This window comes from Acomys minous (genome assembly GCF_964271855.1).
Source record: "Acomys minous genome assembly, chromosome: 4".
Classification (NCBI taxonomy): domain Eukaryota; kingdom Metazoa; phylum Chordata; class Mammalia; order Rodentia; family Muridae; genus Acomys; species Acomys minous.
The window spans coordinates 92,915,831-92,939,538 of NC_140486.1; the positions used below are offsets into that span (position 1 = coordinate 92,915,831).

Sequence of the window (23,708 nt, forward strand, 5' to 3'; positions counted from 1 at the left end):
CCACTTTCTATTTTATAACCTTTTTTTTTTTTTTTTACATGTTGGGAAGCTATTTTTTTGTTGTCTCTATTACACATTAGGAAGAAAAAGAGAGAGTAAAGGAAGAAGGGAGGAAGAAAAGAAAGGAGGGAGGGAGGAATCAGTTATGGAGCCAGGCACTGGACCGGGCACTGATTCAGACTCATTTTGGTCCCTTGGGTATTAATTTTCCATTCTGAGAAACCCTGAACTCAGAGGAATTACAGACTTTCACAGGGCTACCCTAATCAAACGTTTTAACTACATAATAAACTGTCCATGTGAGAGTAGTGAATATCTGAACACCAGCCTTTCCCATTCTCATCCCCTAGCTATTGGACCGCAAGGTCGGCATGCAGGGAAGCAGACTCTCCCTACATAGGAACCCCAGTCACTTTCCACTTGGGAACTCAGCTTTCCACTGCCCTTGGGAATAGCCCTACCCAAGGAATCAGCAGATGTTGTTGCCAGAAGCTCATTCCAAAGGCAGATCTCAGAAGTCTAAAAGGCCCAGAGAGCTGAGATAAGTGCACTGCCATGGCCAGGGAGGAGCTGCCATTTAGCGCTTTCAGCAACACATTTGAGAGAGCATGCTGAACTAGGGATGCTACTCTGAACTTGGAGGTAAGAGGCCAGTCTGATTCTGAAAGGTAGCCCATGCCTTTTATTTTTATTATTTTTATTTAAATAGCATGTACCATGCCGTTCCTAGATGTGACATTATTGTGGTTACTGTCAAGTTTTCTGTTGATGTTGGGAGGAGACCTCACAGAGGAAGTGATAACGCAAACCCATGTTGCCAGAATAGTGGGTGAGCTGAGATAGGGTGCGCTTGGCGCTGCCTTAGCAGACCCAACTCCAGTGTCATCTGAGGACTGCAGCATTCAGAAACTCCAACCAGGTCTACAGGGTAGGAGAGGTGGGGTGGGCTGGCTCGAGGCCAGGGGCATTCTGTTCCAGCTGGAATGTAGAGCAGTTCTCAAGAATGTACTCGAGTAGTCGTCAAGTTTTTCCCTTTCAGAGACCATGAAGCCGCAGCCACGTTCCGAGCGTCTTCGGACCACACAGACTCACGACCCACAGGAAAAAAATCTCGGGTGGAATTAGGGGTGACTGTTTTTGCTAAAGAATTTAAATAAACCTGGTTTTTTTTTTCTCCTTTGGGGTTGCCAAGGGGGTTGCCTTGGAGTAGAATCAGCTTAAATAGATGAAATCAATGGGACTGGACGGAACGCACTATGTTAAGCAAGATAAGCCAGACAGAGACACTCACACCTCGCTCTATCCCAGTGACACATGGGATATGGCAGAAGCAGATTTCATAGAAGTTGGGGGCAGGCAGTAGGGGCTGAGAAAGCTGAGAGAGAGGCTGGCCAGCGGGTGGTGTGTCCTGTTACATATGTAAGAAGCGTTGAATATTGAACCATAGCCCGTGTGTTAAAACCACCACAATTCATTTGTACGCCTTCAGCATAAAGAAATGATAATGAGAGCATGTTTGAGGAAACAGAGTTTTTCTTGATTTGACATTACACCGTATGCATGCACTGTAGCTCCTCATTAACGCAACTTCTTTCATGCTTTCAAAGGTATTGGTGAAAATAAAATCGAATTTTAAAAATTATTACATTTTATTTACTTACTGTGCATATATTTGTGTGCGAGTGTGTGAGTCTCTCTCTCTCTCTCTCTCTCTCTCTCTCTCTCTCTCTCTCTCTCTCTCTGTGTGTGTGTGTGTGTGTGTGTGTGTAGGAGGTGCCTTTGCATATCTATGGAAATGAAAGAATAGTTTGGGGGAACCAGTTCTCTCCTTCAAGCATATTGGTTCTCAGATTGAACTCAGACCATCAGGCTTTGCAATAAAATTTTTACCCACTGGACCATCTTGTCAGCCCTGTTTTTTTGTTTTTGTTTTTAATGAAAACAGAAACAAGTAACTAGTTTGTATATCTAAAAAAGTTAACTATATCTACCATCTATCTATCTATCTATCTATCTATTTATCATCTATCTACCATCTAACTTTTTTGTTTTGTTCTATGAGACAGGGTTCCTCTGTGTAGCCTTGGCTGTCCTGGACTCACTTAGTAGATTAAGCTGGCCTCAAGCTCACAGAGATCCTCCTGCCTCAGTCTCCTGAGTGCTGGGATTAAAAGAGTGTGCCACCATGCCCAGCTATCATCTATCTTTTTAAATACAGGTTTTCTGTACCCCAGGCTGACTTTAAAATCACCATGTAATCAAGATAGACCTTGGTCTTTTGATCCTTCTGCCTCTGCATGCCAAGTTATGGAGTTACAAGGAATGCCCTACACATCCTACTTATGCAGTGTGGGTTCTGTACTCAGGGCTTTGGGCGTGCTAGGCAAGCACTCTGGCAAATGAATGCCACCCTCAGCATTAATCAGCTTAATAGGTAAGGTGTGGGCCATTAAACGAAATTATCCAGTGGACTGGGGTAAATAAGGCTCCCCTACGTATAACTGGGAAGAGCCTTTTCTTAATTAAAAAAAAAATTACATTTTATGTGTAGGAGTGTTTGAATGTATGTCTGTAGACCATGTGCATGCAGTGCCTGCAGAGGCAGAAGGGGGCATCAGATCTCCTGGTACTGGAGTTTAGCTGGTTGGGTCTCAAACTTGAACCCCAGACCTCTGGAAGAGCAGCCAGTGCTGTCAATCACCAAGCCACCTCTTCAGTGACCCCCTTACCCCCGTTTTTAAAAAGCCCAAGCAGCTGGGCGGTGGTAGTGCATGCCTTTAATCCCAGCACTTAGGAGGCAGAGGCAGGTGGATTAATGTGAGTTCAAGGCCAGCCTGGTCTACAAAAGCGAGTCCAGGACAGTCAAGGCTACACAGAGAAACCCTGTCTCGAAAAACCAAAATAATAATAATAATAATAATAATAATAATAATAATAACAACAACAACAACAACAACAACAACAACAACAATAACAATAATAAATAAAATAAATAAAAAAGCCCAAGCACTGAAAATTCTAGTTTGAAAAAAAGAAAAGTATAAAAGGTGGTTGTCCACACAGTCATAATGATTTGTCATTGGAAAGAAACTTCTGGTAGTTATGTCAGAAAGACAGTACGAATGCTCATCGGGTAAGTAGGACATTGTTTCACAGAGAGAACAAAATCCGGGCATTTAGCAGAACTCACAGATTTAGCATCACCAATTAGGGAAAAGACATCAACTTCTATAAGTATTTTGTGAGTAGAAAAGTCCAGACTGCAACCTCTTGCTCATCTGGTCCCCAGCCTTGGCCACAAGCCCACACCAATGAGAACCCCGCAGGGAGTGTTTCAACCCAAGAGCCTGTTGCAGAAAAAACAAATTTCCCATGGTGGAACTCATGGAAATCTGGAAAATCTTGGATCTTGTTCCCAAAATTGGAGCATTTGAAAAACATTGAGCAAGGCACATGAACCATCCCAGGGGAACTGGAAGCCGAGAATTCTCCTTTTGAAATAAATGAAGTGCAGTTAATAATCACAAGGAGTTAGAAAATGATATGGTGACATTTGTTAGTCGCATGTGCTAGAAAGGACTTCTGTTTGTCTGCTGGGAGAAAGAGCCTGGAGACTTAAAAGGGTAGCTCTCCGGTGAGCAGGCACTTAGAAAAGCACTAAAGTGCTGATATTCAGTCTCTCTCTCGGAGGGCAAGTGAGTTTAGCTTCCTGTGAGAGCAGACAGCCTTAGAACCCTCAGGAAGGAGAAACACTCCATCTACTTCATCTGTACAGGTCCACTCAGATACAGGAAACCAACAGTGAAGCTACAGGAAGGGGCGGGGCAGCTTCCGTCCTCTCAGCCTACGGACTCTTGTTGCGTTTTCCAACAACAGCTTCTTGTGACTACCCAGCATACTTGTTTTCCTCTGAACTCAAGGTTGCTCTTCACCTGGACTTTACCCTGGGCCGCCTCTTGATGCATCTTTCTTTTCCCACATCTTTTCTTCTCAGTGTTGTTATTTCTGCTCTCCACGGAGTCTCTCTTGGCGCTATTCCCCAGCCTGGAGCCAGAGTTCTCTGTCACAGGGATTTGCTTTGAATTGGGCTGCCTTAGATGCAGGGCTTTATTGTCGTTCTTTCCGTGGGGCTGAGGAGATGGGATCAGACGATAGAAAGCCTGGCTGTGCCCTCATGCAGCTGGGCTGAAGGTGGGACCTCATGCCACCACGGAGAATGTTCCTTTTATCAGTTACAGGCAAGAGTGGCAAAGCACTTCCTTCAGAAGACACATCACCTCTGCAGAAGTTGACTGTGTAGAAGGTTACCGGACATCATTTGTGTATATCCTAATGTCACAATGCTTCGGAGTGCTCCCGTTATGTTTGTGGCAGTGACACAGTCAAACAGAAACATGCCATCTCAACCTAATTCCACATAACATCAGCCATTAGTGTAGGATGTTAACTCAGAGGACCACTGTTGTGTGTGAGAGAGGGTAACTTCTTATGTACTTGGAAGCTAGACCAAAGCAAACACTTTAATGTACTCAGCCCTGGCCATTGCAACAAATAAATTCCTCATGTATTGCATGTAACATATGAGGTCACGTCTCATGCACAGAATAGGTGCACATTGTTGGTAACAGTGTCAAGATGGCAGCATGGTCAAGGCTCTGCTTCATGGGGCTGGTCTGCGGGCTAGTAGACCCACTCATGATCTGTTCCTGATAAAAAGACCGTTACTTCCCTTTGGTCACTCACTAAGAATGGGTCTTCACACTGAGGTACACATATCCCGGGGAAGCAAACACTGCTCCAAACTTATATAACTCATTTTCTGGAAAATGAAACAGAGTCAGAGTCCAGATGGATTCTCAGCTGTGCTATGTATTCTTCCACGGAGTTCTGTTTTTTATCAAGATTATTATCTCGCCTCTCACAATTGTCCTTCTTATGCTTTTCAAGAAAAGAACATACCCTCTGAGCTAGTTAGTGTGAACCTTCAACTTGAAGCACCCTGGAAGAACCGAGTACGAGGGGTTTGATTGAGGAGGAATTGTCCAGATCATGTTGGCCTGTACACTTGTCTTGATTGTTAGTTTATGTGGGAAGACCGAGCCCACTGTGGGCTGCACCATTCCCTAGGCAAGGAATCTTGAACTGTATCAGACGGGAAGAGGCTTAAAGAGAGCAAGCAGGAGGCATGGGCACGTTCACTCTCTTTGCTCTCGACTGCAGATGTCCTGCTCCTGTGACTTCTCTGGAGTGATGACTCATAATCTGGAATTGTAAGCTTAATAAACCCTTGTTTTCTAAGGCTGTTTTTGTCAAGAAATGCTAACACAACAGCAAAAATGAAACTAGGTTACTCCTGTCCTCAGATCATCCCAGATGTCCCCAGGGCTCACCAGCCCGTCAAGCTTATCTGGTGAACTGCAAGCTAATGCTAAGACTGTTTCTCAGGGAACAAGGTAGATGGCACATGAAGAACAACACTTGAGTTTGACCTATGACCCCCCCCCCTCACACTCATGCAGCTGCACACAAAAACAGTTGAATATATATAGGATGTATGCTGTGTAAATACAAGTTCATAATAAACATTGGGCATTGTAAATTTCCATTAAAGAATATATGTGCAACATTATTTTTTTACCTGTCGAAGGTGGAAATCGGACTGTGGTGACATTATGATGCTCTGGATATTTCTAAAATGATGCTGAAGAGCTTCCGGAAATCATCCAAGTGTATTGAGAAACTCCAGATGTTTGTGAGGACAGTAGTCAAACTCCAGATGTTTAGACAGTAGTCAGGCATCCTTCTTCAGCATTTTAGTAGTGATTCTCTGTGAAAACGTCTTCACAGCATGCCTGTGTGAGTATGAAGATTGACTGCACCAATTATTTTTCACTAAAATATACATATCTCTGATCTTTCATAATTTTGGAAAATTTTCCATTTCTTTGCAATATTGAGTATACTTTATGTGAGTCAAGTCAATTTGCATTTTCTTTCCAAAATAATAATTCGTTTTATTGTGACTGGTTTCCAGAATGTAACTTTGGGAATAGAAAAAAAATCTGCGTGTTCTCCATGATTGTGTTTCTACTTGGTTTTGAAACTATCATAGAATGTGGTCCCACCACTACCAGAAAAACTGGTCTTTAGTTAACACAGCATCGATTCATTTGCCCAGCTTTCATCCAGAAATTTAAAAATAGCTCCTAATACCGGACACAACTGGTTTCTTTCTCCCTACCAGTTCCTATAAGGACAGGAGCTCAGAGGAGCCAAACTTTTAAAAATGAGACATATCCATTCTTTGTGCCAAAGAGATTTTAGATCAAAGTAAAGGGTTCTTCAGGTCAAGTTTAAAAATAAATGTTCTCTTGTTTACAAATAAAATTCAAAACACAGAGTTTACCATTTTAACTCCTCTGAAGTTTATAATTGAGTAGTCCCAGCTACAGTCATGATGTATGCCCTGGTCACTCTCTAATTCCAGAACAGTGCTGTCATCTTCAAACCAACCCTGTACTTCCCAATATTCCATTAGTCCCACACCTGACATTTTCTGTCTCTATGGATTCGCCCATTGCTTATGAGTTCATGGTTCATCCATGTAGCAGCATGTATCTATGTGCAGTTCCTTATTATGGCTAAATAATATTACATTGTATGATGTAATATTTTGTTTCTCCATTAATCAATTAATTGATTTTTTAAACTTTAATTGCTATGATTATCATGTACAAATATACTGTGAGAATGTGTCTTCAGTTCTCTTAAATCTTTCCACTTTTCAAAAACATATTTATTTCACATAGAGGATTGGAGACTATTTCAATTTCTATTTTATCTCTTTTTATCTTTCAAAGTTAGCTTACAAGGGGCTGAAGAGTCAGCTCAGTGGTTAAGAGTGCTAGCTACTCTTTCAGAGGACCTGGGTTCAATTCCCAGAACCTACAAGGTGACAGACAATTGTAACTCTAGTCCCAGAGGATCCAATTCCCTCTCACGGCCTCCCTGGGCACTGTGTGCACATGGTGCACAGACAGATGCTGGCCAAACACCCATAAATGTAAAATAAAAACAAGGGAAGTTTCCCTTTTAAAGATAAGTTACAAACTTCCATGTTCCTTTATGGTGTTTTCACACATTCCTCATCCTTACCCCTCACCCACCCCCACCCCTGTCCCTCCTTTCTATGCCCCTGTCTTTCTCCACCATTCCTTCTTGCCCTTAGTAGGATTATTTTCACTTCTAAAGATGCTTACTCAGTATAACAAATACTAAAAAAAAGTTTGCTATGTCAATAGGCATTGGGGTTGTTTAGAAAATGTTTCCATCACAGACAGAATAATGGAATCCATTACTCTCAAGGTTATGATGCACCACCGTTATAAGAGACATATTTGCATTTCACATGTACGTACTTTAACACAGGACACTGACTCCCAACTGTCTACCAGAGTCTTCTGGAAGAGAGGAGAAGGCTGGAGGAGTGTTTTGGCCACAGAGGTTATCCGTGAGGGCATCAGTGCTCAAGTTCTTCATGAGGTGCTTTTTCAGATGGACCAAGCCCTTAGTTACAGCCCCCTGGTGAGTATCCTTGGTGTGTGCATTTCTTTATGGAACAATTTCTGCTGCCATTTGGGGCCCATCCTGATACTTAAATACCAACATCTTTCCTATAACACACTCACAACATGACCAAATGTGAAGCTGTTCCATACACATAATAGCCCCCCGGTTCCTGGTTTGAATAGCAAAACCATTAAATTCCCAGAATGTCAGGGTTCTTGAAACCAGTGGAGTTAAGACAAAGGACTTTCATGAATGCAAAGGGCAGGTTGATGACTGCAACGAAGTCTACATCCTAATCTTTGTTAATATGCTATTTATATGAGAAAGGGAATGTACAGTTGCACATGGGATTCGGCTTTCCAGTCACGTGATCTGATGGGGCTGGGCCATGTGAACTTGAACTATCTTGGTCAATCCAGTGTCATCACATGTATTCTTAGACGTGAAAGGGGAGGAAGGAGGCCAGCATCAGTGAAGAAGCAGGGGCCAGAGAGCATTAGTTTTGAAGGTGGAAGGGACTGTGATCCAAGGGACATGGACAGTTCTAGAATGGGAAAGGCAAGGATCAGACTCTCTGTGTTCAAGAGCATAGCCTCCAAATATCTTGATTTCAACCCATAAGACCCTGCAGCTTCTGAACCCTTCAGCAGGGTCACAATGCGTTCTCGTTGTCTATAGTGTTTCTATTACTAATAGAGAAAGGGCTACAGTGTAGAGAAAGGAGGCTTACTTAGCATATATATGATTCCAAAGGGGGAAACAAGCCCAAGGCCTGGCTCCAGCTCTCCTACCATGGAGAGCGGGGTTGAATATATGGAAAAGAACACCTACTCACCATAGATGCTCAAGAACCAATGAGATGTTCACTGAAGGCCTTCGACAGAGGCCTTTCTTAACCACATCCCTCCTCTGTTAAAATCTGTCTGTAATGACAGCAAAACCCTAGGTGGATTCTGGCTGTGGAACACCTCACGTTTCCTTAATGACTCCGTATTATTCTCACTCACCTTGAGCCATTCTTCTGCTTTCCACCAGCCCCTCCCCCTGGCATTGGTCCTGTTAAGTGATGCCCTGGATGTCATTGGTCTTAGGTGTGTCCCAGCCACCTCCTTCCTTCTTTCCCTTCACTGTCATGGAAAGTCATCTCATCTTCACCCTTCTGTCCGTTCAAGCCTTGATCTCACCCTTGGTACCCTATGATTTCCAGCACCATGGCCTTCAATATATCCATACTGAAGCCTTCAATATATTTTCCTTGATTGATTAAAAAATAGGAGAGGTGAGGATGCCAGCCAGAGAGAAGATGGCGTTGACTGTGTTGGGTGGTGGCAGTCAGAAGGGAGAACCAGTCTTCTGGAATTAGTACTGTTGCTCTGTTTAGGTTGTTTCTCACTAAAGCAAGCACTTAGTCTTTATTTTTGCTTTTTCATAGGTCACTAATATTTATTCTCTTTACCATACAATATGAATATGGGGTAAGTATATTAATTCATTCTGTACATGGAAAATTCACTTTTTTGGAATATATGATTTATCGTAGTGTATGTTTTTAAAAATATGTTTAAACTAGTTACTCTCTGGGACTCATCCTTAATAGCCCCCAAATGGACATTTAGATAAAACACAGTTTTGATAGTTTTTTTTTTCAATCCAAGCTGGTTATAGGATTGCCTGAGTGTTGGAGAGGCCTTTATCTCACAACAACCGCAGCCCTTCCTTAAATTCTTCTTATTTGGAACAGAAAAGAAATAGTTGAACCAATTTCAAGATTAAACAAGTAATGTAAGATCAGTCTAGATATTTCAGCACTAGAGAAATCTCAGCCTATAATGAGCCCTCTTTCTTCTGCTCTCTCAAGGAAGAATCTAATATTATGGAGCCAATCTCAAAAGTTTTAAAGATGACCTTTTAGGGGTTGCCTGCCACTCAGCCTGAAAACCAGTGGAGTGGCTGACATCCAGCCATTTCAAGCCCCCTGGTTATCAAAGATATTTGTAAAGTCCCTAAAATAGAAAATTGTTTCTACGTCCCCATTACTAGCCCATCAAGGAATGAGAAATCTTTACTTCTTGGCTCTCCCAAGTCACTTATTCGTTAACCCAGCTAAGAATCGGCCCCCCTCTCATGTTAAGTAGGGAGATTGAGATTTGTCCCATTTAGGTCATGTGCATTTGAGAATGGGCCCTCTGAGGCTTGCATGGGAACCTTTGTCTGGTTAATCTTATCTGATTTTTCTAGGCCTATTTTTGTATTATAGTCATTCATTTTTCTATTATAAAAGTCTGCGTCATCCTAAAATTTGCTCTCCTTGCTTTCTTATATCCATGTGAGTGAATGTGTTTCCTGGACCAAAGACTGTTCAATCCTGGACACTCCCATCAGCTTGTGGTGCGGAGAGATTTTAAAGTCTTCACGCAGGGAGTAGCCGTATGATAACTGGGATGCAAGGGGGAAGTGTGAATTGACACAGTACCCATAGAAGGCAATTTGCATAGCTACCAAGATTTTAAATGTACATTTCTTTTGGTGCAGGAATGCATTAAAAATTGTTGCATATTTTTATTCTGGTCTTTGCAAAGATGAATACGCAAGAATATTAACTGCAGGGCTGAAGAAATGGCTCAGTGGTTAAGGGCACAGCCTGCTCTTCCAGAGGTCCTGAGTTCAATTCCCAGCAACCACATGGTGGCTCCCAACCATCTATAATGTTATCTGATGCCCTCTTCTGCAGATAAAGCACTCATATACAATAAATAAATCTTTAAAAAAAAGAATATTAACTGCAGGGTGGTATTCTGCAGCTTAGAAAGGAAACAACCTAAGTATCCATTGGTAGAGAGTGGTTGGACAAGTTCTGATGCTATATGAGATGGGCAGCTATGAAGAGCATTGTCAAAACAACTATGCAAATTGTGATTATGTAAAAATGGCCAGGCAGCATGCCACCCAAGTGTCACCAAAGCAACCTCAAATGACCAACAGTGTGGGTACATGTGATTGCATATATTTATTAATGCTCAGGTACCAATGCAAAGAGATGGATCCTCTCAGGCCTCCCTGATGGGAGGCCAGGACAAAGAAGAAAAAATGTCCGCTATTATGCTTTTATACAGTTTGATGTTTTGGTTTTGTAGCTGTATTATTTACTTACACACATACACACAAAAGAAAATGGGCACAAATATGGGCCAGAGTTAACTTTGTAGAAGTTAATGTTTTACTTTCTTTAACTTTCTATGTATTAAGCATGTGTTTTATGACATCTGAGGTAAAGAAGGGCAGCTTCTCCTGTTTTCACTTTGGAGAAAAATAAGTTGGCTTGAGTGTAGGTGTTTTCCCAGTGAGTGTGTGAGTGTAGGTGTGTCTCCAGTGAGTGTGTGAGTGTAGGTGTGTCTCCAGTGAGTGTGTGAGTGTAGGTGTGTCTCCAGTGAGTGTGTGAGTGTAGGTGTGTCTCCAGTGAGTGTGTGAGTGTTGGTGTGTCTCCAGTGAGTGTGTGAGTATAGGTGTGTCTCCAGTGAGTGTGTGAGTGTTGGTGTGTCTCTCCAGTGAGTGTGTGAGTGTAGGTGTGTCTCTCCAGTGAGTGTGTGAGTGTAGGTGTGTCTCTCCAGTGAATGTGTGAGTGTAGGTGTCTCTCCAGTGAGTGTGTGAGTGTAGGTGTGTCTCTCCAGTGAGTGTGTGAGTGTAGGTGTGTCTCCAGTGAGTGTGTGAGTGTAGTTGTGTCTCCAGTGAGTGTGTGAGTGTAGGTGTCTCTCCAGTGAGTGTGTGAGTGTTGGTGTGTCTCTCCAGTGAGTGTGTGAGTGTAGGTGTGCCTCTCCAGTGAGTGTGTGAGTGTAGGTGTGTCTCTCCAGTGAATGTGTGAGTGTAGGTGTGTCTCCAGTGAGTGTGTGAGTGTAGGTGTGTCTCCAGTGAGTGTGTGAGTGTAGGTGTATTCCCAGTGAGTGTGTGAGTGTTGGTGTGTTCCCAGTTAGTGTATGAGTATAGGAGGTGTATTCCCAGTGAGTGTGTGAGTATTGGTGTGTTCTCAGTGGGAGTATGAGTGTAATTGTGCTTCTAGTGACCTTATGAGTGCAGGTTTGTTCCCAGTGAGTTTTTGAGCATGGGTGTATTCCTCGCCATCGTGATCCACACTGTGGACATTTAGTTGTCTGTGGTATTGTCCTTGTCTTTTTCAATGGTTTTGCATTCCCTCTCTTCTCTCTCTCTCTCTCTCTCTCTCTCTCTCTCTCTCTCTCTCTCTCTCTGTGGGTGGGTGGGTGTGGGTGTGTCTCTCTCTCTATGTCTCTGTCTCTGTCTCTGTCTCTCTGTCTCTCTCTCTGTGTATGTGTGTGTGTGTGTGTGTGTGTGTGTGTGTGTGTGTGTGTTTGTGCGCCAGTTGTATGGAAGTCAGATGCATGTGTTTGCTAAGCAAGGAGGCCAGTAGACAAACTCAGATGTTGCTCTCAGGCATCATCCACCTCTTTTTGTTTGTTTGTTTGTTTGTTTGTTTGTTTTAGAGACATGGTCTCTCATTGTCCTAGAACTTAGCTAAGCTAGCTGCTCGTGAGCCCTGGGGGTCTGCTAGTCTCTGCCTCCCCAGTGCTGGGATTACAAACCTGTATCACCATATGTTGCATTTTTATATGGGGTCTGGGTGTCAAACTTGGTATGTTCGTTAAGTTCAGTCTCTTCCTTTACAAGCTCACAGGCCCCACTTCATGAGTCAATAGCTATTTCTTTCTTACAGTCTGCTGGTCTAATTTAAAATGACTCCTGAAGTGGCATCCTGCCACACACATCTCAGTGATGCTTGGCAAAGTAAGCATATATCAAACGAACACTTGCCTTTGTCATCAAGGCATCAGATCTACTGACTCCATTTTTGCCATCGCTATTTTGGTATTTCACCGAGCACTGTAATGAGTCCTGACCTTAAAGGGATCCTAGTACTCAGACAAGCTACTGTTCTGCGTGTTGTCCCAGCCAAACCTGGGCATTTAATTCTTAATCATCTAGGATTTTGAGCTCATGCATTCACTGATAACAATGTTCATCAAAACTTGAGAGTCATATACTTCTGAAGCTTCAAACTCATTTTTGTGTGGTTATGAAGTGTGTGTGTGTGTGTGTGTGTGTGTGTGTGTGTGTTTTCACACTCATGTATGGGGAGGTCAGAGGTCAACATTGAGTATATTTTTCTATTGCTCTCCAGCATTAATTGAGATAGAGTTTCTCATGAACCTGGAGCTCATCAATTCAGCCATACTGCCTGGCTAGCAAGCTCCAGGGATCCCTCTGTCCTCACCCCCTCGGCACTAGGATTATAGGCATGTGCTGCTGTGCCCAACCTTGTTCATGGATGACAGAGACCTGAAATCAAGTCCTCATGCCCACATGGTAGACACTTTACAGACTGAACCATCTCTGTCTCTGTCTCTTCTTCTTCTTCTTCTTCTTCTTCTTCTTCTTCTTCTTCTTCTTCTCCTCCTCCTCCTCCTCCTCCTCCTCCTCCTCCTCCTCCTCCTTCTCCTTCCTCCTCCTCTTCCTTCTTCTTTGACAGTGTGTCATATATCCTAGGCTGGTCTTGAACTTGCCCTGGTCTTCTTTTCTCTACCTCCTGAATGCCAAGGTTATAGGATAGAACTTCTCTATTTCTTTCATTTCACATTAGTTTATGTTCATTGCCTTATGCTGAAAAGATGCTTCAATTGCCGGGCATGGTGGCGCACGCCTCTAATCCCAGCACTCGGGAGGCAGAGGCAGATGGATCTCTGTGAGTTTGAGGCCAGCCAGAGTACACCCAGAGCTGTTTCACAGAGAAACCTTGTCTCAAAAAAAAAAAGCATCAATTATACAAACAGGCAAAGTTAGAGTAGGCAAAGTTTATCTCTGTTGTTTTCTTGACGATCTTATTTATTTTTTTGATTTTTGTTTGTTGTTTTTCAAAATAGGGTTTCTCTGTATAGCTTAGCTGTCCTGGTCTCACTTTGTAGACCAGGCTGGCCCTGAACTCACATTGATCCACTTGCCTCTGCCTCCCAAGTGCTGAGATTAAAGGTGTGTGCCACCACACCAGGCATGATCTAGTACCTAACTCTCCATTCACATCTGAGCCAAAGCCTTAGTGAGTGAACAAAAGCAGGTGCTTGAAAGTGACTGGTTTTTGTAGAGAGTCTGCATATGGAAACAGTAATTCTTGGACTACACTTAGTATTGAAGTGGTTGGGGGCTCTGGGTATAGATAATGTGGACATGTGATGGATGACAAAGTGCTGCGTCTTACAAAGGGCAGGAACATTCTAGTTTAAGGTGTGTGTGTGTGCGTGTGCATGTGTATGTGTGTGTATCTATGTGTGTATGTGTCAGTATGTGTATGTGTCTCTGTGTGTGTGTGTTTGTTGGTGAGTGTGTATCTGTATGTGTGCCTGTGAATCTGTGTGTATCTGTTGTGTGAGTGTGTGTCTGCATGTCTGTGTCTGTCTGTTGTGTGTATGGGTGTGGGTGAGTGTGGTCTGTAAGGGTGTCTTTCTGTGTGTGTATGTCTGAACTTTTTTATCTCTTCATATGTAAGTGTGTCTGTGTGTGAGTGTGTGTCTCTGTGTGTGTATGTCTGAGAGAGAGAGAGAGAGAGAGAGAGAGAGAGAGAGAGAGAGAGAGAGAGAGAGAGAGAGAAAGCCCAAATGATTTATGTTCCAGGAGCTGGTGATCAAAAGGACACATTAGACTTTCAGCGGTTCTCAACCTTCCTAATGCTGTGACCCTCTCACACAGTTCCTTATGTCTTGCTGAACCCCATCCATAAGACTATTTCATTGCTACTTCATAACTGTAATTTAGTTATGGTTATAAATCGTAACGTAACTATCTAATGTGCACAGAATCAAATATGTGATCCCAAAGGGGTTAAGACCCACAGGTTGAGAATCACTGAATTAGTCAAACTAGCAAATTGTAGAAAGAAAAATTCAAATACAGACTCAAACCACAAGACTTTATCTGGAGAATAGCCCTGGGAAGGATTCGTCTGGTCACATACCCTGACTGACCTGAGAGGCACGGCAAGAAGGCCACGGGAAATGGGGGTGGGGGAGCCAAGCTTGTCATCGAAACTCGACCCCTGTGTCTGTGCATAGCTTCCTCACCTGCACCATTCACATATGCCCCTAGACTATTCACAGCTTACTAATGTGGTCCTCACAGGAGAGAAGGGATCTAGGTGACAATGGCTTGCTGGCTTTTGAAGAAAGTTCCATTTTCTCCAGTGTCCTCAGTGTTGGTGTGGTCTGACCCACGTAATCAGTCCCCTTGGGGCAGCACCACGATGCTGCTGCTCTGCCTTTTTATGTATGGGCTCCATTCCACTGCAGACAGGTGTGATAGGGTACTTGTGAATCTGAGGCAGGAGGATCAAAAGTTTGAGTGCAACCTGGCTACCTAGCAACAACCTGTCTCACAATAAATAAAGTAGTATTTGCTTTTCCTGGATCCAGAGGTAAAGCGTGTCCTGTGGGATTTGTACGTGTTGGGCTTGTTCTAGTGTATAGTCTATGAACTGGACTAAGCCCCCGAGGCTTAATACACTGAACGAGCGGCTTTACTTTGCAGAGTGGCAAGAAATATGGCAGCCCCTGTGGAGGACGAAACTGCTCTGTCTGCCAGTGTTTTCCTGAGAAGGGATCTCGGGTGAGTGACTCAGAAATCAACACTAACCGCCTGCCTGGAGGGGTCGAACCATTCTGAATATTTAGCCTTCTGTAGCCTCCAACCCTGGGCATGAGTTGTTAGCCAGCGGCATGGCGCCGAACTTTCACAGTGAATGTTTCTCATGCTCTTAGAGAAGGCTGCAGTTAATTGAGACTGTGTGTGAAGCTGGGACCTGCAGTTCACCCCGTGTTTTATACAACACTAGTGTCAGGAATCCTCCTATGAAAAAAAGGCCTGTGGTGTCATTCTGGGTCACCTCCTCCAAGGTTTATTGCATATCAGTGTTTTAAAGGCCCTGAGAAGTGTGTGAAGGGGGAAAACCTATTTAATTTGGGTTAAAGTCATCTTTCCAGACGTTTGACCGTATTGAAACTTAACATTCCTGTTAAGGAAATAGCTGCAGAGGACTGTCCTGAGTGGATGTAACAACTGTCGATAAAGTGCTGTTTAGCCAATCATCTGGGCAGAAGGACAGGAAGTGGAAGGCAGGACTTCCTGGAGAGGGGGAGAAGCCGGGAGTTGACAGTTAAGCGTTGACCCAGGAAGTTGGAGGAGAGAAGCCGCCGGAGAAGGCTCAGATTGGCAAGTGCTTGGGATATATGTAGGTTATGAGGATTAGAGTAGTTTATTTTAGTTTATTGTTAGATTAATAGCAGTTTAGATTCTGCCCAGCATAGTGCTTGCAGCTTTCAATTAGGGTTTAGTCTCTTCAGTTACTGGCTTCCTAGGCCGAACAGATACAATTTATTGTTAACAAATTTGCGCCCAAGGAATTTACCCTTAGAAGTGTTTAAAACCTGTTTAACTTGGTTTAAAGTCATCTTTCCAGACATTTGACTGTAATGTATTGAAACTTGCATGTATTGAAACTTAACATTCCAGTTAAGGCAATAGCTATACATTGCGTGCCCTATATTTGCTGTTGACTATATTATGTGCCCAAAACACCGTACCTTGCTTTCTGACTCCTCGCCTTACACTCACCAGTTCTGCTGTGCAGAAGACGGTGTCCAAGGCCAATTTCTAGTTCAAGGCTACCTAGAATAGTTCTTTTGGCAACCGGACTCTTTTGTCTATTTCATAAATTGTAGCTGCTGTCTTTCAGGAACTCACAAGCATGCCCCTGTGTTCTGACAGCTGCTGTTGGCAGCCTGCTAATCATTGTGTGCTGAGGGCCAGGGGAAGCAACTCTTTGCTTCAAAACCCTCTCAAGTTTTGTAGACACACACAGAACTAGCTCTCTTTATCCTTTAAATGCACACAACTGTGTGTCAATTAAAAATGAAAAACCCCACTATGGAAGTAGCCCCACTGTCTGGCAAGAAGGGTTGGTTATGTTTCTTAACCTTCAGATATTTTTTTTAGGTCAATTCATGATTGGTTTTGATGCTGTAGTCTTCATGCTACTGAAACAAATAAAATGCATTGGGGACCCCTGTCTTAGGGTTACTATTGCTATGATGAAACACCATGGCCGAAGACCAAATTGGGGAGGAAAGGGTTTATTCATCTTATACTTGCACATTGCTGCTCATCACCAAAGGAAGTCAGGACAGGAACTTAAGCAGAGAAGGAACCTGAAGGCAGGAGCTGATGCAGAGGCCATGGAAGGGTGCTGCTTACTGGCTTGCTTCCCATGGCTTTCTCAGCCTGCTTTCTTATAGGACCCAGGACTGCCAGCCACAGTGGACTGGGCCCTCTCCTGTTGATCACTAATTGAGAAAAGGCCTTACATCTGAATCTCCTGGAGGCATTTCCTCAAGTGAGGCTCCCTCCTCTCTCATGACCCTAGCTTGTGCCTAGTTGACACACAAAACCCAGCCAGTACAGGTCCTTAGTCGACTTAAATCTGTTTTTCACAGTTGTGGAGGTAGGAAAGCCAAGTCTAAGGTGCCTGAGGACCATGTAGCTAGTAAGAACTATTTCCTGGCTTGAAGATGATGTCCTGGGTGGGAGAGAGAGACAGACAGACAGACAGACAGACAGGCTAGACACGACACTCAGAGAGCATGCTTGGCTGGTAGTCAATCTTTAGGGCAAAACATTTCCTTCCACTCCATGGCTTTATTGCTGTATCCGTGTATCTTTAGACATCTCAGTCCCCTTAATTCTGTGCTTCTTTGTTGGGGATCATTTTGTTTCACCCACCTTTCTAGGGACACTTGTCAGTTGACACATGTTTTAGTCACCACAGTTGGGCAGAGGGAGCTACTAGCAGAGGCCAACAGTATGGCTCAGCTTCTTGGGCTACAGGGTACATTCTACACCAGAGATCGGTCAGTCCCCAGTGCCAACAGTGCATACATAGAGAAGGTGGGGTGGGTGTGATTGTTTGTGTTTCCATCTGACAGTGTAAGGAGCCCAGATCAGAGCCAGAAACCACATCCAGGTGCCTGGCCTCAACTCCAGCACTTGCCCCACAGGCATGGAAAGGTTGTTAGGCTTAGGTTCTGACACCTGGGTCTACTGTCACTTTGTAAGCTCAAGTGGCCCTTCCTGGGATCAGGCCCTTTACATCTGCTGCCGGGATCCTGCTTCCTTCTCTTGATCTTCCCCATGATTGCTGTGCACAGAGTGTGCTTTTTCAGCCTCCAAGGCTGTCTGTGGATTGCCAGCATTTCCAGGGCCGAGCTGCTCTCTGCTATGTGTGTGTCCCCCGTACTGGGTGGCCAAGGGCACAGTGTGTGCAACCCCAGTAACCCCCACCTTGCCCAATGGCTGGAATCTCCCTGTGAGGGCTGCAGGTATGGGTGGCTTTTTTTCCAGCAGCGAATGTGGGAGGAAGACCATATGCCACTGAGAGAGAATGGAGAGGCGGGCTGTCCGTCCTTAGCATCCAGCCAAGCTCTTGAGCTACAGGAGCAGCTCCAGGTGGACTGCGCAATAATAAAAATGAGTCGACACTGAGTTCCAGGGCCTGGAGGTATCTCCCTGAGGCTGCTCAGCTCACTCAGGGAAAGGCTGGTATCCCTAAGTAGGAAATCATTCTTCCCCTGTGGGCTCAATGGGTGGTTTGTTCAAGTCCCACATTAGAAATTCTTTGGTCTGGAATAATTCTTTTTATTATTGTTTGTTCCCTGATATCATCTGTCACACCCCCACTGAACACTTTCTTCTTCTCAGCAAGTCCTTTTCCTACTTTGATCTCTGCCTCCACTGTGTGTGTGTGTGTGTGTGTGTGTGTGTGTGTGTGTGTGTGTGAGATTGAATTTAACTAGGACTGCTTGTCTGAGCATGGGTGAATGGCTACTTATTGGGACACTGTCACCTTATTAGTGGGTACCACACTGAAGGAAATGATACCTCCCCAGCAGCCATCAGTAGCCATGGGTTCCTTACAGAGGAGTAGTGGCACCACGAGCCCTTCCCTGTCCTTGGTCAACATCCTGTAGCAGGTGGTTAGATTTTCACCTCCTAACTATGACTTCTGGAGGAGGACTATCCACCTGTGCTGAGGGCTAAAGCAATTCTTGACAAGCAAAGCTAGCTTCTTGTTAACAGCTGTGATTAGCTCTTTGTCTGATTCTGGAGCGACAGCGAGGTAAAGCAGGGACAGATACGTGCAGTGGTCTAGCCTCCTCTCTCAATCAGTTTGACTATGGCTGTGCCTGAACTCCCTAATTAGTACATAAGCGTGTCTTTGTGGTAGGTCACGAAAGCAGCCTCTTGAGTCACAGTGCACACGTTAGAGGGACAAGCTGTTACTCATTCTTTTCTCTCTGGAATAAGTGTATTCCATTGCAGTGTTCTGGGGGGCTAGGTAGTCTACCCGAATCAATCAATAGATTAAAATTCAGACTCCAGCCTAGAGAGAATGCAGTGTGCAGTGCCAGCACTGTTGATCTGTAAGGTAACCTGCTGTCTCCGAGAGAGAGGAACCCGCTGACAATGGGTCTTTTCCTCTGCACCTGGCCTTTCTACCTTACGTTGGCACTGCTACGAAGTGAGTAAGCTCCTAAAGTTCAAAGCCCTGTGTATTTCAAGTGTGGCCAGAGATGTGCATCTTCATAGTGAGTCAGCTCTGACCACTGTGGTATTAGGGAGTTTCCAGGCCAGTGATGTTGGGCTGAGGGCAGGGAATAGAAGGCCACCCTCCTAGTGTCTGGCTTGTAGATTCAAGCTCAACCCAGGAGAGAAAGGTTTTTTTTAGAGGGTTAACCCCATTCCTCAGGGTGGTGGTACCCTTTGGATGAGGATGTAGGGTGTGACTGGTAGCTGCTGAGTTGATCCCTGCTACACGATCTATGATCTTTCCCATCTCCTCTCTAAACTTGCCATCAATCTCTCTGTAAGGAGGCCAATGAGATAGAATTAGGATTTTAACTTAGTCCTTGTCAAGGGCAGCAGCTCTATATAGTTAGTGGCTGTCTATAAAATAAAGGCATGCCCTTATGATCCAGGATGGGGCCTTTTATGAGTTCTCGGTTTGTAACTAGGTGGGTAGTATTAATAGTTTGTCTTCCCATGACTTATTTTAAAAATAGGTAAATTTGTTTTTATCATCTGAGGGAGTGAAGCAGCCATAAAACCAACAAAGTTTTATGATGTGTGGTCCTGGTACAGGGGCAAATGCCTGTAGACTCATACTGTTACAAGGTTTTAGTCTCAGGGAGTCCCCACACCCTCACTCAATCTTCCCTTATATTTTTATCACTCTGATCCTGTGATTACAAAGCAGAACTTGCTTGGAGAATTTCAATTATTATCAGCATTTCTCATGCCATTAACTTATTTGCACACACAGTTCTCACACTCAGATGCTTTATCGCGGACACAGCTGTATTTGGGACACTAATTTCAGCCTGGCAAATAAATGCTTCTGAGAAGGAATTGTATGTCTGCAAATTCCCAGTAGTCCATAGTGTTCTGTTTTCACAGACACACCACCCAGTGACAGCTGAGGGTTGATAAAGCCAACCCATCACCCATTCCTTGGCTTTGGTGCTGCTCCCTTGTCCTGCTGCATCTTATTCCTTCAAGGACTCTCTGTCTCACCTTGTCATCACCAGAACATTCTCTGATCAGTGCTTTACGTATATGGTGCCTGTAAGCTGAGGTCAGGTGGCTGGAACCATTCTCGTTGATAAGCACTGAGGCACTGGACCACACCTTTGTCCTGCAGAGGCACCAAAATGCAGAATTTTTCTGACACCTCATGCCCTGCTATTACATGTGTCCCCTGGTGGATTCCAGCTGCCAGGCTGCAGGTTACAGTGTCAGCTTAGCTTGCTCAAGGGTTTATTTCAGAAATGGTAAGATGCTTTGTGAACACCAGAACACTTGCAGACGCCAAGGGAACATATTTCTAGGTTTGAATTTGCTCCATCTAGGGGTTGCGTTTGGAGAATTGCTAAGCAGAGCCCCGCCCCCTTACAGTATCAAGGCAACAACAGTAGTTGGGGGCTATCTGAAGAATTACTGCAGGCTACTAGCATCAGTTTTGGTATGCTGGCAAGTGTCCTTGACATATATCATTTGTGTATATGAAAGACTGAAAACGAATATTTGCTTCCTGCACTGTACAGTGTTTCCCACGATGCCAAGTGAACTTGTGGTCCTAACAAACAGGGCTTCTTCCAGGACTTAGTTGCAGTGTGGGCGTGATGGTGGGTTTCCAAGGATCTGTTTATGCCATTCATCGCCTTCCGTGCAGTGCCTTCCAGTGGGGCTTCAGGTCTCTCTATGTGCAGTTTGCTCTCTTATTTCACCACTTTTTACACTGTCTTCACTGCAAGGAATAGTAATACTTTCTCAAAACCAGCCAGGCAAAGGGTAAGACCATGTGATAAAGAAGAAAGTCCCAGTGGCTGGGATGTTTCACAGTCCTTAGGAAAGACATGAGAATCACCCTCCAGCTCCTATTTCTGATTGCCTTTTCAGTGCCAGGCACTTTTTGTGTACTTCGGGTTGCCTCATGGAAAAGAAGATACAAAAGGGGCCCTGGATTCTCCCTGGGTGGGCAGGTTGGTGCCCCGAGCTGGCTTTGCATGAGAGCATGTGGGCATCAGGCACAGGATGCTGGATATGCCCTGGAGTTTGGACCTGCTGGAGTTGGAGGGCATCCAGCCCTAGCATGGAGGAACAGTCACATTAACACCCACAGCTTCTGTGACAAATTAGCACATGCTTGGTGGCTTGCTGCAACAGAAGTGTATGCTTTAATGAATCCTTGAGACCAGATGTTCAGAGACAAGGCATTAGCGCTGCCAGGCTCCAACTGGAGAGTCTGTTCCAAGCAACGTGGTTCTTAAGAGTGCTTAACATTCCTTGGTCCTTGCGTTGCCCTAGCTTTTTTCATGTTGCTTTATTCCCTGTGGTCTGTGTTGAGTCTCACTCACAACGTTCTTATAAGGAAACGTGGGAGAGCAGTTACAACTCCCCTTGGACAACTTACTATAACTGAACCTAGGATAAGATCCTACCATTACACCTCTTATCATTTTATAAGCGTAGTGGGCATAGGGACAGGTGGCATGTGTGTCTGGGGAGAATAGAGTGTTGTTTTAAAAAGCCTGCATTACTCAGGCAAGAAGACATAGAGTCTTAACAAGGAGTGTATACGGAGGTAGATAGGCTCAGAAATATTCCTGAAGCAGCCTTGGCCACAGAGGGAGGCTCCTAGGGGCTGTGGGTGAGTGCGCGGAGCGGTGCTCTTCCCCAAATGAAGGTGTAAGTAGTGTGGACAGACAAATATTTCAAGAGCCACATTTAAGGGAACAACACGGTCCAGTTCTGGACTTATCTAGCCCGAGGTCCCCTGTATATGTGGAAGGTGTTCAGAAGGGGTGGTCTTGGGCTGGAGAAGTGCTGAGGGAATTGTTTAACTCTGAATGCAGCGGGCTCCATGGAAATACATACTTTCCCATCAAGAGAAAGCGAGAAGGGGCCAAGGCATCCACTGGAGCCCCAGGGGAGCTCCTACGGGAGGAAGAGGAGCTGCACAGGACACAGGGAGGTGAAAAACACAAAGAAGCTTTGGAAGGGAAACCAAGAGAACAGGGCAGGGAAGGGGGGAAAGTTACAGGGGCAGAGTTCACAGGCCCCCATCTGGTATCCCAGGGCTCCACAGCACACAGATGCAGCTAGACTGTTCCCACCACACGAATACTGCAAAATGGGAGAACTGTTCATCAGGGACTGGTCCAAGAGGGGAACTTATTGTCCAAATGGCCGAGCTTCCTCCTTTGGTTCTCTGTGCATGGTTTTTCAAGTGCACCTGCACGCTGCCTCTTGAGAGCATAGCTAACTTCCTTAGTGTTCCCTCAATGCACCCTCAAGCAGGTGAGCTCATCGGTAAGGTTCTGGAACATTCTTTGTCGCTGTCCTCCAGGATCCCGGGACTAATCACCACCTTTTCATTCTTTGGTTTTGAAATTCTTCCCGATGTCCAAACTCCTCCCCCCCCCTAAAGAATATAGGAGGGCGCTGGAGGCACTGTGTGCCCAGAGGACTCCAGCTTCCCCGTCCACCCATTATAAGGGTGTTTGTGATATTCTAGTGACACCTAGTGGCATATTCTCCAAATTACACTTCAGCATTAAAAAGAAGAGGGCCATTAAAAGGAAGGACAATACTATCAGAATAAGTAGATGCAGCAAGGAAGAAGTGCATCAGACACAATGTTTATTTGTCAATATTAGTTTCAGAAGTATTCAAGGATGAGCACACATTTAAATTTTGTAGTGTGTGAGACAATGGCCAAGGTTCTGTAATGGAAATGGATCTCTGGCCCCAAAGACATTACAAAGGCAGATATTAAGTAATATGCACACAACATTAATGAAATGAAGGCGGTGAATCTGTTTGTCAGTTACTTTCAGGTAGATATGATGGTTTGAGGAAAGTGATGTTGGTGACGTCTGGGATGAAGAGGAAGGCAGACACCCTTGAGGTCAGAAGATCTTTACTTCCCCAGGTCCTGGCTATAGGGTGTCAAACAAATTTCTTTATCTCTAAGGCTAAGAGTGCTCCTTGGGGGAAATGAAGAAAACTACGAGGATGGTTTCCTGCTTTCTATGGGTTTAAAGAGCCCATGAGAAGAAAGCGGAACACTGTATTGAACGTAGGGCAGCTGAAGATCTCAGACCATAGTCACATGGTCGTTAATGTCATTGCCATCACCAATATGTTTTTGGTGAGGGGAAGGTAGGGTTTGAGTGACAGGTGAAGAAAGACTATTGTCATCTCTAGGATATCCAAGTGTGAATGGAGCAGGGACTGGTGGGCTGGGGTAGAGGGTACCAGAGGAAATGTGCAGGGAGAGGGCACATTGAAGGGAGCTATGCTGGGGAGAAACCTGGGTCAAGGGATCAAAGGATAGTGACACTTGAGTAACCTGTGCTACCAATGACATAGCTGTTGCAGTGGGATGAAGATGAACTAGACACTGAGTTCGAAGGAAGACATGACTGATGTGGTTATGGGAGGGAGAGACAGCAAGGCCAAATAGACCACAGGAT

General features: G+C 44.5%; 1 protein-coding gene across 1 annotated transcript in view; it reads left to right on the forward strand.

Annotated features, from left to right (window-relative positions):
- The window catches only part of COL4A4 (collagen type IV alpha 4 chain), a 113,223-nt gene that overhangs the window by 5,663 nt on the left and 83,852 nt on the right, over positions 1-23,708 (forward strand). Inside the window, exons 3-5 of the mRNA XM_084779829.1 lie at positions 7,429-7,584; positions 9,002-9,044; positions 15,151-15,228. Coding sequence (XP_084635955.1) covers positions 7,429-7,584; positions 9,002-9,044; positions 15,151-15,228 — 277 coding nt within the window. The remainder of the gene's footprint in view (positions 1-7,428; positions 7,585-9,001; positions 9,045-15,150; positions 15,229-23,708) is intronic.